The following is a 14640-nucleotide window of genomic DNA, read 5'->3' on the forward strand; positions in this document are numbered from 1 at the left end:
TGTATAATTTCAATACCTTTAGACCATGAAATTTTTGTACCTTGTTTTATGTCCCTCTGTATGTTCCAGTGTCTCCTAGTTTAAAATCAATGGGAACGTGAATAGAATTTGTACCCTACTGTTGTGTGAAAATTGTATAAATCTTAATTACGTTGAATTGGTTCACAGAGCTTTTCAGGTTTACTATATCCTTCTACTTCTCTATATTCATTCTTTTAATTTTTGAGAGTTTGGTATTGAAATTCCAAATAAAAATCTTTGTTTATCCACTTAAAAAATAATTGTAATATATAGTGAAACTATATGTAACCTTGCTCTGTATTTTCCAAGTCTCCTATAAATATGTTATCATACTTTTATAACTTAAGAAAATAAAAATTAAAGCTAAAAAAATACCAATGAAAGACATTTTCGGGTGTTAAATTTTCCTTCCTTCAGAATCATAGATTTAAACATGACCTTGTAGATCAACAGTTAAAACTGTTTTTAATTCATTTAGTTAAAATCACATAAGTTAGTGAGAGACATAGTAGGGACAAAGCACGAAAGGTAACGTGTCAGAGAACTGACGCATGGCATGTGTATGAGAAGATAGTTTGAGGGGAAATCAGGATGATGTTTTAGAATAGCTTTGTGACTTAGGCAAGTAAGGAACTTTCTTTTTCTGGGTCTCATTTTCTTCATGTTATAAAATGAAGGTGTTACATTGTTAACGTTCCTTATTTCTTCTAAAATTTGATAATTCCAAACTACTTTTTCTCCAAAGCTGAAAATATTCTTAGCTTTTCTGATTATGAAATGACTATATAAAATAGACATTTTTGCTTGTGAATTAATTAGAAGATGAAGTGTGTCAATCTCCATTAGCATTTTAATGAATGGCCTTAACCATATAAAATTTCATTTATATATCTCATATTTGTTTCTTTACCAATAAATATAGCCCTATCTTTTTTGAAGGTGAGGGTAGCCCTACCTTTTTAATGCCTACATAGTGTTTCGTTGTTTCATTGATGAATATGTTATTTATCAACTCATCAACTAAATGGACATTTAGATTGTTTACTCTTTTTTTATTACTGCAGTACACATTTTTGTGCATAATGTTCCCTCAGTTCAGTTCAGTTGCTCAGTCGTGTCCGCCTCTTTGTGACCCCATGAACTGCAGCACACCAGGCCTCCCTGTCCATGACAAACTCCCTGAGTCCACCCAAACCCATGTCCATCGAGTCAGCGATGCCATCCAGCCATCTCATCCTCTGTCGTCCCCTTCTCCTCCTGCCCTCAATCTTTCCCAGCATCAGAGTCTTTTCCAATGAGTCAGCTCTTCACATCAGGTGGCCAAAGTATTGGAGTTTCAGCTTCAACATTTAGTGCTTCCAATGAACACTTAGGACTGATCTCCTTTAGGATTGACTGGTTGGATCTCCTTGCAGTCCAAGGGACTCTCAAGAGTCTCCTCCAACACCACAGTTCAAAAGCATCAATTCTCCGGCGCTCAGCCTTCTTTATAGTACAACTCTCACATCCATACATGACCACTGGAAAAACCATAGCCTTGACGAGACGGACCTTTGTTGGCAAAGTAATGTCTCTGCTTTTTAATATGCTGTCTAGGGTGATCATAGCTTTGCTTCCAAGGAGTAAGCATCTTTTAATTTCATGGCTGCAGTCACCATCTGCAGTGATTTTGGGGCCCAGAAAGATAAAGTCAGCCACTGTTTCCACTGTTTCCCCATCTATCTGCCATGAAATAATGGGACTAGATGCCATGATCTTAGTTTTCTGAATGTTGAGCTTTAAGCCAACTTTTTCACTCTCCTCTTTCACTTTCATCAAGAGGCTCTTTAGTACTTTTTCACTTCCTGCCATAAGGGTGGTGTCACCTGCATATCTGAGGTTATTGATATTTCTCCTGGCAGTCTTGATTCCAGCTTGTGCTTCCTCCAGCCCAGCGTTTCTCATGATGTACTCTGCATATAAGTTAAATAAGCAGGGTGACAATATACAGCCTTGACGTACTCCTTTTCCTATTTGGAACCAGTCTGTTGTTCCATGTCCAGTTCTAACTCTTGTTTTCTGACCTGCATACAGGTTTCTCAAGAGGCAGGTCAGGTGGTCTGGTATTCCCATCTCTTTCAGAATTTTCCACAGTTTATTGTGATCCACACAGTCAAAGGCTTTGGCATAGTCAATAAAGCAGAAATAGATGTTTTTCTGGAACTCGCTTGCTTTTTCGATGGTCCATCGGATGTTGGCAATTTGATCTCTGGTTCCTCTGCCTTTTCTAAAACCAGCTTGAACATCTGGAAGTTCATGGTTCACATATTGCTAAGCCTGGCTTGGAGAGTTTTAAGCATTACTTTATTAGCATGTGAGATGAGTGCAATTGTGCGGTTTTCCCCTCAGCATATTGTATATTGCCAGATGACGCTCTAAGAAAGTCGTACAGATTTATACTTTTCTACCTAGAAACTTAACATTGATGTAATAATGTGTTAATATAGTCTGTAGGCCTATTTCTCTAATTGCTCCACTAAAGTGACATAAAAAAAACATACATATAGGATGCAGTTGAACCTTATACATTGTCTTTGGTTGTCTCGTCTTTCTTTAAACAATTTATTGAGGAAAAATTGACATACAATAAACTGTTAATATGTGAAGTATACAGTTTGGTAATTTTAAACATATGTATATATCTGTGAAACTGTCACCATCATCAAGAATAGTATACATATTCATTGCCCCCAGTTGCTTCCTTCTCCTTAGTGTAGTCCTTCTTTTCTTCCCACCTCTCTTTGCTCAAGCATCAATCTGTAGATGAGTTTGCATTACCTAGAATTTTATGTAAATGCGATTATATGTTATATACTCCTTAAAACTGGCTTCTTAACTTAGCTCTAAAGAGGGGGCATTTTGGAAATTTAAGACAAGCCTTGTAGAAACGAGAGCAGAACGAATGCTCATCTTATGTTACTTACGTATGAATTCTCTCTTCGCCAAACCCACACTCATCCTTCAAAATATAATCCAAGTATAATGTCCTGGAAGCCTTTTCTGGCCCCTTAGTTCTGGATTAGGGAAGTCCTGGTTCTGGGTATCCTTTCTTTACTTCGATTGATATATTGGTCAGTCCTCTGTATGTTTTGAATTCAGTATTTACAGATCATTGGTCATATGATGACCTTTGAGAAGAGGCATGGAAGGAAAATTGCTGTTGGCTGGATGAGTAAATTAATTTCAACCATTATTTAATAAACTGTGGATGGTTGCAGAGAGACTTAATGTGTAGCAAGCACATAATTAAATGGAATTCTCGTTTACATATCTGACACCCCAGCTAGACTGTAAGCTCTTTGATGGTATATATTCTTGTGTCATTTATTCTTGTATTGCTTATGTTTGGTAAATAATAATTTTTCCCTCCCATTATTGGGTTTTGTAAATAAATTTTGTAAATTTATTTTTGTTTTGTAAATAAGTAAATAAGTTTTGTAAGTTTTGTAAATAAATTAATAAGTTAGGAGTAACATTGACATTTAATTAGCAAATTTATGTGCATACAGGCCCTAATTTTGAATGTGCCCTATTTTATAGTCAATCTGTAAAGTAGTTAGAGATTTACAACATAATGATAGACAGTGCCTAGTTATTGCAGGTAGAATGAAGGTTAAAAGGATGTTGTTGGAGCCAACAGTTTACAGATCTTTAGTTAATTGATGACCTTTGAAAAGAGGCATGGGAATCAGCTGCTGACTGAAAAATTAAGTTTAACAAGTGTTTATTGATTTGGGAATATACAGGAACGATTGAGACTTCTTTTTAAACCTTTAGGAATATTCTCAGTCAATAATTGAGAGTCACAATGTGATAAATTTTGTATCAGAAATGTTATCAAAGCACTGGTATGCTCTGGGGGACCCATAGGAATATGTAGGAAGATTCCCAGGGGAGGTGGCATTTAACTTGAACCTTGAAGATAGGGGAGACTTTTGACTGCTGGAGATAAGAATTTGTGATAATAGGAGAAAGATAAATATTATTCTGGCTAGGACCATATTTATTTTTAGCTGCTGCAGCTCAGGAACTTTAGAAAAGAAGCTAGCGTCTTTGGCCTGGAGTGACCTGTTTTCTGTGTATGGCTTTATAGTGCCAAATCAAATAAATGGAGTTAACAGTCACTTTAAATCAATATAATACAAGTTTTCATTCCATTTCAGTTTTAAGATTTACAGGTTTAATGATAGATTAGTTTAATAGTTAATATTGTTTGAGTGTCTAATCTGTATAAGACACTTCTAGATATATTGAATACAGTGATGAGCAAGGCAGAGCTTCTGTCCTAATGCCCTCTAGAGTCTGCTGATCAGAATAATAGAGCAGCATATTTCCTGTTGACCTGATACCCATGACTTCCTTGGCCCCCAACACCAGCCCATCTTAAAAACTATAGGTGGGAAGGGACATCCCTGGACCAGCTCCAAGTTTCTGTTTCCTTGGAGATCAGTGTTGTAAGAGCATGTGGAAAAGGGGACCTCTTTAGCTTACTCTCCTTCCCAGGGCCATTCATACTATACCTTTCTTTTGTGGTCTCACCACCCTCCCCAAACAGAGACTGGTTGTGAGGGATGGGGAAAGGGAGAAAAGGACCTCTGTCCACTGGAATTAGAAGGGGGAAAGATATTTGGGGGCTGCCTGACCCATCTTCCATTCCTTCAAACTCACCATCTCTCCTTGAAGAGAAAAAAAAAAAAGCCTCCTCTTCTTTTTACTGTTTCAGTGAATCTTTGCTGGTTTTTGGCAACTTTGGGAATAAATGGCACTTTCATGGGAAAGGACCTCACGTATCTACCTTTCAGATAGTAGCAAATCAAGTTTTTGTACAGTAACTGTCTATGGAGCCACTCTCTTTTAAATTCATTGACTAGCATAAAAGTTGGGTCATTTGATTTAATTTAGTGATTCATAGTGTGTTATTGATAGAGAGATAGTAAAGGGACAAATGATGATTGGATAGTTAATCCTGCCTAGACGATTTTAAGTAGAAAAAAAGTGAGAGATCCCTATAATTTAATGATTACTTAAGAAAGCAGGGTTGCTTAACCACAAGACCAAGCCAGCTTTCTTAGCAACAAAACCATGCAACAGAAGCATGGGACATGCCCCCAAACAATAAAACAGTGGTGGGATGAGACCCACATATTGATTGCCTAGTGAGCTCAGTAAGTTAATGGTCCCTAGGACATGCTCTTTGTACACATATAAAACAATAATTTGTGGACTTAGCTTGACCATGTAGGGATAAGAAAATTCCCCTGCCCAACCTGGAGGAGAAACTAATGATGGAAACATGATGTCTACTCAAGAAAGAAAGAAGTTTTCCACCCCCCTCCACTTTTCCTGATTATGAAACTAGCCCAGTAAGTACTAGGGAGTGGCATTTCTCCCTGCCTGCTTGTGAGCCTCACAAGGGTCCTATTCTAATAAATCACTTCTTATCTATCACTTTGCTCTCACTGAATTCTTCTCTGCACTGAGACAGAAAGGACTATGGTACCAGAGCTCTTCAGAGCCCCTCGAAATGACACCAAACTGTTTCATTATTAGAGAAATTATACCAAGTTTTGATTGTTAGAGTTATTTTATAGCTAAGGCTTTGGATTCTGCAGTAAAATTCCTAACCTAGCAGTCACATTGAGGGAGGGATGGCTTGCTGGGAGTAGTGAGGATGTTAAGTCTACTGTAGTTAGTATCTAGTGAGAAGTAGGTGTTTTATGTGTGACTCTGTTGGGGCAGATGATCTGAACTGTAAATATTTCCGCTTCCTGGAGTGGATGATTGAGAGTTAATTATAGCTATTTCCTGCTTGAGGTGGTATCACAATATATGTATTATTTATATCCATGCCTCCTACAACAAAGCAAAAGCAAGAGGTTGGCATGCAAAGGAACTGGAAGAAAGGCCTTAGATTTAAAGCTGATCTTTGTTTTAAATAGGCTGAATATTCTACACCAATGACTCATTCTTTGTGAAAGAATATGCTGTTTGGCCTTTTCAGGGGAACTACAGTGCATCCTATGATTTAGCATCTCAATGAGGGCTTATTCATTAGTCGCACAAAGGCTTTTTCTAGAAATGGGGATTATATTGTCAGTAATTTTAGAGGGAAATGTCATTGTCCATTTTCATAGTTTATGTGGTGACCAGGGAAAATAGGCTCTTTTAGAAGTTTTGAAAGTATATGGGAAACATTTTATACTTGTTTCTTGTTTTTTCTATTGAGAGAGTATTGTGCTGACATATTTTGAAGCGTATATAATACTGTTTTGTGACTTTGGAAATTTTTTTTTTTTATCCTAAATATCAGGCTTTCCAAAAGAATGTATATTTAAAATTCATGATATATAAAATACAATTTACAAAGAAATAAAACACTCTAGTTCTTTTAAATATACTAACTCTTGATGTTTCTAATGTTTTATATTATGGTGTACTAAATAGTCTTATTTTTTATTTCCCTACGCATTTATAAATAATAGAGTTTCAATATTTTGACAAAAATTTTTGAAGATCATGGAACAGTTGTAATTTCCTCCATTGATCAGTAAGATCACTTTGCATAGTTTCAGCTTGTTTGGTCAATTTTATTGCCTGTACTAATGTGGTAAGAGCCAACTCACTGGAAAAGACCCTGTTGCTGGGATAGATTGAGGGCAGGAGGAGAAAGGGTGGCAGAGGATGAGATGGTTGGATGACATCACTGACTGAATGGACATGAGTTTGAGCAAACTCAGGGAGATAGTGAAGGACTGGGAAGCCTGTCGTGCTGCAGTCCATGCTGTCACAAAGAGGTGGACACGACTTAGGGACTGAACAACTAATGTGGTAAAGTTAAACAGTGAAATAAGAATGAGAAGGGTCTCTGGAAATGCAGTATCATTGCCAGGTGGCATAAAGGAACTTCTTGAAGTTACAGATTATAATTTTTGAATGAGAATAGTTATAGTTACCATTTTCTTCTCCAGCTCCATTCAACTGGAGGGGTACAGGTAGAGAGTTGAATTTTTTTTTTTTTTTTTTTTAGTAGAGAGTTGAATTTCAACAGGTTTTGTTTGAGAGTTGGGAAGAGGAGGTGGCAAGGGAGTTTAAGGTAAATGAATGGAGTAATTATAATAATAATTGACTCTGGGATTTAAGCTGAATAAAGAGAGAATATTCAGTAGTGGACAGGGTAGTAGCATTGGTGGATTGAAGGGTTTTTGAGATGTTGAAGGATTTCTGGAGTCTAAGGGGGAATGTTCTGAAAAGATGAGTGGTGGAAAGAAAGTAGGATGAAGAAATTGAGATTAAGAAGGGATTTCAGTAATTAATGTTGACAGGTTCAAAAGTATGACCATGTAAGTGAGAAACTGAGGTAGGAGAAGACCATTGGAGAAAAGGTAGTATGAGTGTATTTAAGGATCATCAACCTGAATGTTGAAATCACTAAGAATTATGATGGAGTGGTGTCTGAGAGAGTGATGGTGAATTAGGAGCTAAAAATAAGATAATAGAGGGAAGTAGTGATTTGGAGGCTGCAAAAACTTATAGTAAATTGGGAAGTATTTAGTGGTATAGTCTCATGACCATAAAAGCTGAGCCCCAATGAAAATAGTTCTAATGGGCCCATGGCAGAAAATGGTAGACAGTTGTGAGTGTTTAAGGAAGTGATGGTCAGGGGAATGTCTTCCTATGAACAGGGAGAGTTTTGGGGTTTCCCTTGGTATCTGCTGGAATCCTTCTGATAGAGGTGAGGAGTGCTACAGAATGATTCTGTTCACCCCTGTCATGATGGACCAGAGGAAGTGATTTTGTGGAATATCAAGGACTCCCTTGATTCCAGCCAAATGCAGCCTATTAGGAGTGAGATAGGGGCAGGGCAATCTTACTTTTGAATCCAGGCTACTTTTTTACTGGGGAGTGATAGCCTGCTAGATGGATGGTTTTTCTACTGGCTTTCTGTCAACTCCTACTGATATTAGCCTATTGATGGTATGGTATTATACCAGTACTTGCCTGACTTCTGATCATGTGGAGGAGTGGTAGGGAAGAGATTGACTCCAATATCACCTGTATTTACAATGTCACAAATACATACATGTGTATATATCTGTATATGTTTACATATATAAATCAACTATGTATTTTATCAAGTAGTTGAGATACCCTTTAGACAGTAGTGGTCACATGCCTAGCATCAGTACCAGTATATTGATGATACAGAGTGCCAATGTGCTTAGTATTCAACATTATTAATATCTGGAAGATATAGTTTATTGGGATACTATATAATAGGGAATGCTGACTATATATAAATCAGACATATATATTGTTTGTTGACTTCCCTTATCATTGCATTAAAAATGATGTTACAGTTATCTAAGATAGGGATATTTTTGTTCCGTTTCTCAGTTTTGTAAGATATTTAGTTAAATGCTATACACATATTTGTTCAAGTGTTGTCGAGGGAATTGTCTCTTCCAGAAGTACTTTGTAGCAGCTCTTTTGTGCGTGTGTAAGAGGAGATTCAAAATACATTTTATGGTATGCTTTGAATGAAAGGTAAATCCTAATATCTGTCATGATTGTGTTATGATATTTGGTATTTCTTAAATTTGAATAAAATCAGGCATATCAACTGATTTCACTGTATTTTGAAGTGTGTTAGTTAAACTGAATTATATATGAAAACAAAAAATGTTGTTTTGACATATTTGTTATGTGGGGGACTTATAACTAGATTCCTAATGAACCTCACAGCTTTTTGGTTTCTAAAACTGAAAATCTTGATTGAATAAATTCTCTCAAAAAACTGTTTGAAAAAGGATAATAGCATTTATTTCTCTAGACATGCAAAATCTTTAATCTGAGTGTTGTAGAATCTATGTAGGTATCAGTCTTCAACTTAACCATATGACTGATTTTTTCAGGGGCAAAAGTTGTATCTTGGGATAAGTGAAAACTAGTTTAAGATGAAAATATTCAGGAAATAGTGGTAAATACTAATACTGATAAACATTTTCTGATATGCTGGGCCAAGATTATTTTGATATTGACTGTGACAGGAAAACTTTGCTAAATGCCAGTGCAGCTCAGATATAGAATGAGTTCTTCTATTCTCCTTAACAAAACTTTTTACTGTGTATAAGGTGATGCTGCCTGCAGTACCAGACAGTCCCAAATTAAATGACAAAATGCACTGAAACCTCATTTCTTACTATTGTAACAGTTTAATGTGAATATTCATCATCAGTCAGCTTTTTTTCAAGAAATGACTCAGGAATCTAGGCTATGTTAGTTGGTGCCAATTTTACTCTTGCCGTTCTCAGTTTGTCTGTTTCCAGCCATTCAGATTCACCTGCAGTGCAGGAGACACAGGTTTGATCCCTGGGTTGGGAAGGTTCCCTCGAAAAAGAAATGGCTACCCTCTCCAGTATTGTTGTCTGGGAAATCCCAGGGATGGAGAGCCTGGGGGGGGTGGCTACAGTCCATGGGGTCACAAGAATCAGACACAACTTAATGACTAAACCCACCACCTATGGGGTGATACTTTGAGGAACTTTGAATATCCTGTTAGTGTACATTTTGACCTAATGGCTTTAGTACCTCTTAATGCTAAGTTGCTTCAGTCATGTCCAACTCTTTGCAACCCCGTGGACTGTAGCCCACCAGGCTCCTCTGTCCATGGAATTTCCTGGGCAAGAATATGGAGTGGGTTGCCATTCCCTCCTCCAGGAGATCTTCCTGACCCAGGGATCAAACCCAGGTCTCCTTCATCTCCTGTATTGGCAGGCACATTCTTTACCACTGGTGCCACCTGGGAGTGGATGATCCTTGCCTATATCAGCTTATGCATATGGAGTTGTAAAATGGTAAATTTTTAAGTGTGTCATTTCTTCCACACTTATTGGTTGGAATTTTACAGCTGTTGCAGTCTTGATCTCTGGTAAAAACTAAAATTTAAATCAGAGCTACTATATCAGTGTAGATAGGTTGACCATAACCCCTGCCTCCTACCAGCCAGTTGAGATTTATATTGTAATATTTAATTAGTATTTCTGATGTAATATATAATTAGTATTTTTGATGGAATAGGTCACTAGTGTCCACTTGAGGTTCTAGATTTACTTAAGAAAGTGTTTTTAATTATAATCCTGTGTACTATAACTGTAGCTACTTACAGATTTTTTTTTAGTGCTTCCTCTCTCACTCATGTCTTGGTATTTTATTTTGACAGTTCTCTTAATTATGGGTACTAGATTGAGTTATAAAATATGTTCATGAACTAAGGCGAACCTTAACAAGGGAGAAGTATGTGAACTGAGAGAGTGGAATAAACTTTTAAATGACTGCACCGAATTGAACAGCTGTCTATAAATAGAAATAATTCAGTTAAAGCAAAATTAATCACTGTTTAATTGGAAAGGGAAAACAAATGATGATAAAATAGCTATAGCTTTGTAAAGCATTCACTTGACTTATACATTGAAGAAGTTTAAACTCAGTCTGCTTTTACCACTCCATGGAGCATGTTTCTAGATTACTTTCCGTTAAGGCTAGTTGGTATTCATTGAAGGAATTCAAACAAATAAATATTGTATTAGCCTAACTAGTTCAGATTGAATTAGTTTTATATATTTGCAGAATAAGAAATTTAATGTGTTTGAAGGGAAAGTTATAAATTACAAAATGAAGTAAATTGCAGTCTTAAAATGCTCTATATATCTGAAGTGGGCAAGGTTTGGAAATTTAAACCTAGGATAAAGAATGATTATTGTTCTTTTTTAGAACTCACAAATCACTCATATGAAAAAAACCTAGAAGCCAGTGATGTTGAAGGAGAACTTTGGAACCTGCCAGACTTTTTAAAAAAGGAAATTTATTTATTTATTTGGCTATGCCAGGTCTCAGTTGTGGCATGTGGGATCTTTGGTTGCAGCATGTGAACTCTTAGTTGTGGGTTCTAATCCCCTGACCAGGAATCGAACCTGGACCTCCTGCATTGAAAACATGGATTCTTAACCAGTGGACCACCAGGGAAGTCCTCACTTGTCATGTTTTAAAGTTAGAATACCTAGCATAATTCCTGTCCCATTGGTGCTCAATAAGCATTTATGGCTTTCATGAATTATGACGGTTACATTTTTGTTTATAAGATAATTGGTAATATTTTAACATGTGACAGTAATAGCATTTCTTCTTTGTGTTTTAGAGTATCCCCATAAATATGGTCCACAGGGGGGTTGTGCAGATCATTCAGTGTTTGAAAGGATGAGGAAGTACCAGATGACTGGTGTAGAAGAAGTAACACAGGTAAGGTTTTAATATAAGTTTGTGTTTAAGAAATGAAAGTGAAGTTGTGCGTGTGTTTCTGCATTTAAGATGTATATTCTAGGATTTCTAAAATATTTATACTATTGTCAGGAAATATTTATATTACTTAATGCTCAAAGAGGCCAAATAACTTGCTTATAATAAAAAATGGGATGCTGAGATTTGAATACAGTCAGCATCATCCCCAAATCATAACATGTCCAAAATATTCTCTTACATGATTTATCATAAAATTAAAAGTATTCAATCTGAACATGTGTTTCATATAAATGTTAGTGTTTGTATTAGTATGAAAATTAGAGTGCCAACTTCCCCAGGTTTGCCTGGGACATCTTCATTTTACCATTGAAAATCATGTGTCTAAGCAAACTCAGATGGTTAGTTACCCTAATAAAAATCACAGTGCTTTTAACATTTTAATTGTAAGTTTTTCTGCTGTTGACTATTGACCTTTGATTCTTTCTTGATTTTATTTTATTCATGGGTGATAGTTTTGCAGTTACTTAAAACACAAGTTCAAAATTTTTAAAGTTTTGTTTTTATAGTAAAAACATTTATCATGTATTTTGAACATCCTTTCTAAAAGTAGTAGGGTAGATTAACATTTCTTGACTCACAAATGCAAATTTGTATGTTTCTTAGTCTGCAAAATAGCATAAGATTATACCATTTCAAATGGGTCTTTCAAGTCTAAGTGAGATTTTATTCTTGTATTCACTGAACAGTTTTCTATTAATCTCCCATATATTAGAATATCTGTGGCAGGTTCTGGGAATATGTGGAAATTAAGATGAAGGCTTATCCTCACAAAGTCTAGTTTAGTTGGAGACACAGAAAAATTGAAGGTAGTAAGAAATAGAGAATTAAGTTAAGAGTTATGCTTGTAGGTGGTATTCTACCCACAAAAAGACTAGCTAACCTAGCCTTGAAAGTGTTTGAGGACAGTAATCAGAAACTAAAAGAATAAGCAGAAGTTAGATTGACCATGAAGAGATAGAAAGAGAAGAAACAGTGTATACAAGGCCAGAGAGATGGCAGTGCGTGCTTAGTCACATCAGTTGTGTCCGACTCTCTGCGACCCCATGGACCATGGCCCACCAGGCTCCTCTGTCCACGGGATTCTCCAGGCAAGAATACTGGAGTGGGTTGCCATTTCCCTTTCCAGTGATAAAGTATGAAGTGAGTGAAGTGAAGTCGCCCAGTCGTGTCTGACTCTTTGTGACCCCATGGACTGTAGCCTACCAGGCTCCTCCATCCATGGAATTTTCCAGCCAAGAGTTGGAGTGGGTTGCCTTTCCTTCTCCAGAGATAGCATTACCAGTAAAGAATTCTTAGCTTCAGGCTGGGGGGGGTGGGGACGACTAGAGACTGGGAGACTAATTAGAAGTTGTTGCAATTATTCAGTTGAGAGATGATAGTCACTTCTTTGAGGTGTTAGCAGTGTGGATAGACAGGCTGAAACCATAGATTGCTAGGTATAATAGAGTTTATCAGTGGCTAGATAGAACATTAATATACAAAAGAAGGTTATATATTTTTTTTATATCATCAGTAGACCACCAAAAATGTAGTGCAAGAATGGACATCATTAAAAATAGTGTCAAGAATATCATGTATCAAAGAGTAAATGTAACAAAGAAAGACCTGTATAAGGAAAATTATAAAACTTTATAAGAAATGTTACAGGTGACTGATTTTATTATGGAGAGATATACTGTATTAATGGAACTGATACCTGATAGAAAACCATTAATTTTCCTTATGTTGATTTATTGATTCAGTGCAATTCCATGTAAATTATAACATGATTATTCATAGCACTTGATGGATCTAAAATGTTTCAAGAAAAAGTGAAGGCTAAGAAGAAATAAGGCCCATCTAAAGATGGTGAACAAGAAAAAGATTTACCCTGGAAGATATTAAGACTTACTAAAGTAACTGAGAGAGTACTTCTAGCATAGGAATGAACAGATTGACCAGAGGGATAAAATTAATTGCTCAAGAACACATCCACACAGAAATGAAACTTTGTGATGTGGTATAGATAAAATCTCAAAGGAAAAATAGAGACTGTTGAATAAATGGAGCCAAAAAAAAAAATTTATCCATTTGGAGAAAAAATGAAGTTATATCTTTACCTCATATAATATTTAAAACAAAACTCGGTAAGTACCACATGTCTAAAACAAAAACTTTGAAACTCTTAGTAGAACAAGTAGGTAGAAATTTCCCTTTCCAGCTATGCTAAAGTAACTGGCATCCAACTAGCCATTCTGCAAAAAACAACTGGAAAAACAAAAACCAAAAAAAAGCCCCAATTATTTTCAAATATTGGCCATCAGGAAATGCAGGATTGACATCCGTGAGAGAGGAGAAATAAATGTCTCTGATTTCTATGACTTTTTGACTGGAGGCAAAATTTCAGGAATGGCACAATGAAGGGCACTTTAAGAAGAGTACGAAATGTATAGCACTCTTGCAGAATTGAAGAGATAGGTTAAGGTTCAGAAAGGCTGAGGTATCTGGATTGATGGACATAGTACCTGGGAGGAGGAGGGAGCTAAGCTGACAAAAAGCTCTAGATATATGCACAGTGGTCACCTTGAATCTTAGCTGGATTCCAACCTATGCACACACAGGGTGAGATTCTATTAGAAAACTACCTGAGAAAGAAAAACTACTGAGAAATCTATGAACTAAACAACTATCAAAAACTGTACTTGGTAGAGGTCCCAGCCCATGCTTGGAATAGGCTAATCTCACCCTCATTTAAAGGACTACTCCAGACCTGTCCTAACTAAGCTGAAAGACCAAGCTTCAGAAAGATCAAAGTGCTTTTCAAGTAAATTAGCTGCCTGTCTTCTCACTGGAGAAGGGAATGGCAAACCACTTCAGTATTCTTGCCTTGAGAACCCCATGAACAGTATGAAAAGACAAAAAGATAGGACACTGAAAGATGAACTCCCCAGGTTGGTAGGTGCCCAATATGTTAATGGAGATCAGTGGAGAAATAACTCCAGAAAAAAATGAAGAGACGGAGTCAAAGCAAAAACAACACCCAGTTGTGGATGTGACTGGCGATAGAAGCAAGGTCCAGTGCTGTAAAGAGCAATATTACATAGGAACCTGGCATGTTAGGTCCATGAATCAAGGCAGATTGGAAGCGGTCAAACAGGAGATGGCAAGAGTGAACGTTGACATTTTAGGAATCAGCGAACTCAAATGGACTGGAATGGGTGAATTTAACTCAGATGACCATTATAT

General features: G+C 36.6%; 1 protein-coding gene across 2 annotated transcripts in view; it reads left to right on the forward strand.

Moving 5' to 3' along the window:
- The window catches only part of ADAM10 (ADAM metallopeptidase domain 10), a 138422-nt gene that overhangs the window by 69718 nt on the left and 54064 nt on the right, over positions 1-14640 (forward strand). For both annotated transcript variants that reach the window (XM_081510074.1, XM_081510072.1), the window contains one exon: positions 11255-11355. In XM_081510074.1, coding sequence (XP_081366200.1) covers positions 11255-11355 — 101 coding nt within the window. The remainder of the gene's footprint in view (positions 1-11254; positions 11356-14640) is intronic.

The sequence above is a fragment of the Giraffa tippelskirchi genome, chromosome 7 (assembly GCF_054371585.1).
Source record: "Giraffa tippelskirchi isolate mGirTip1 chromosome 7, T2T-mGirTip1v1.2.pri, whole genome shotgun sequence".
In the NCBI taxonomy this organism is placed as follows: domain Eukaryota; kingdom Metazoa; phylum Chordata; class Mammalia; order Artiodactyla; family Giraffidae; genus Giraffa; species Giraffa tippelskirchi.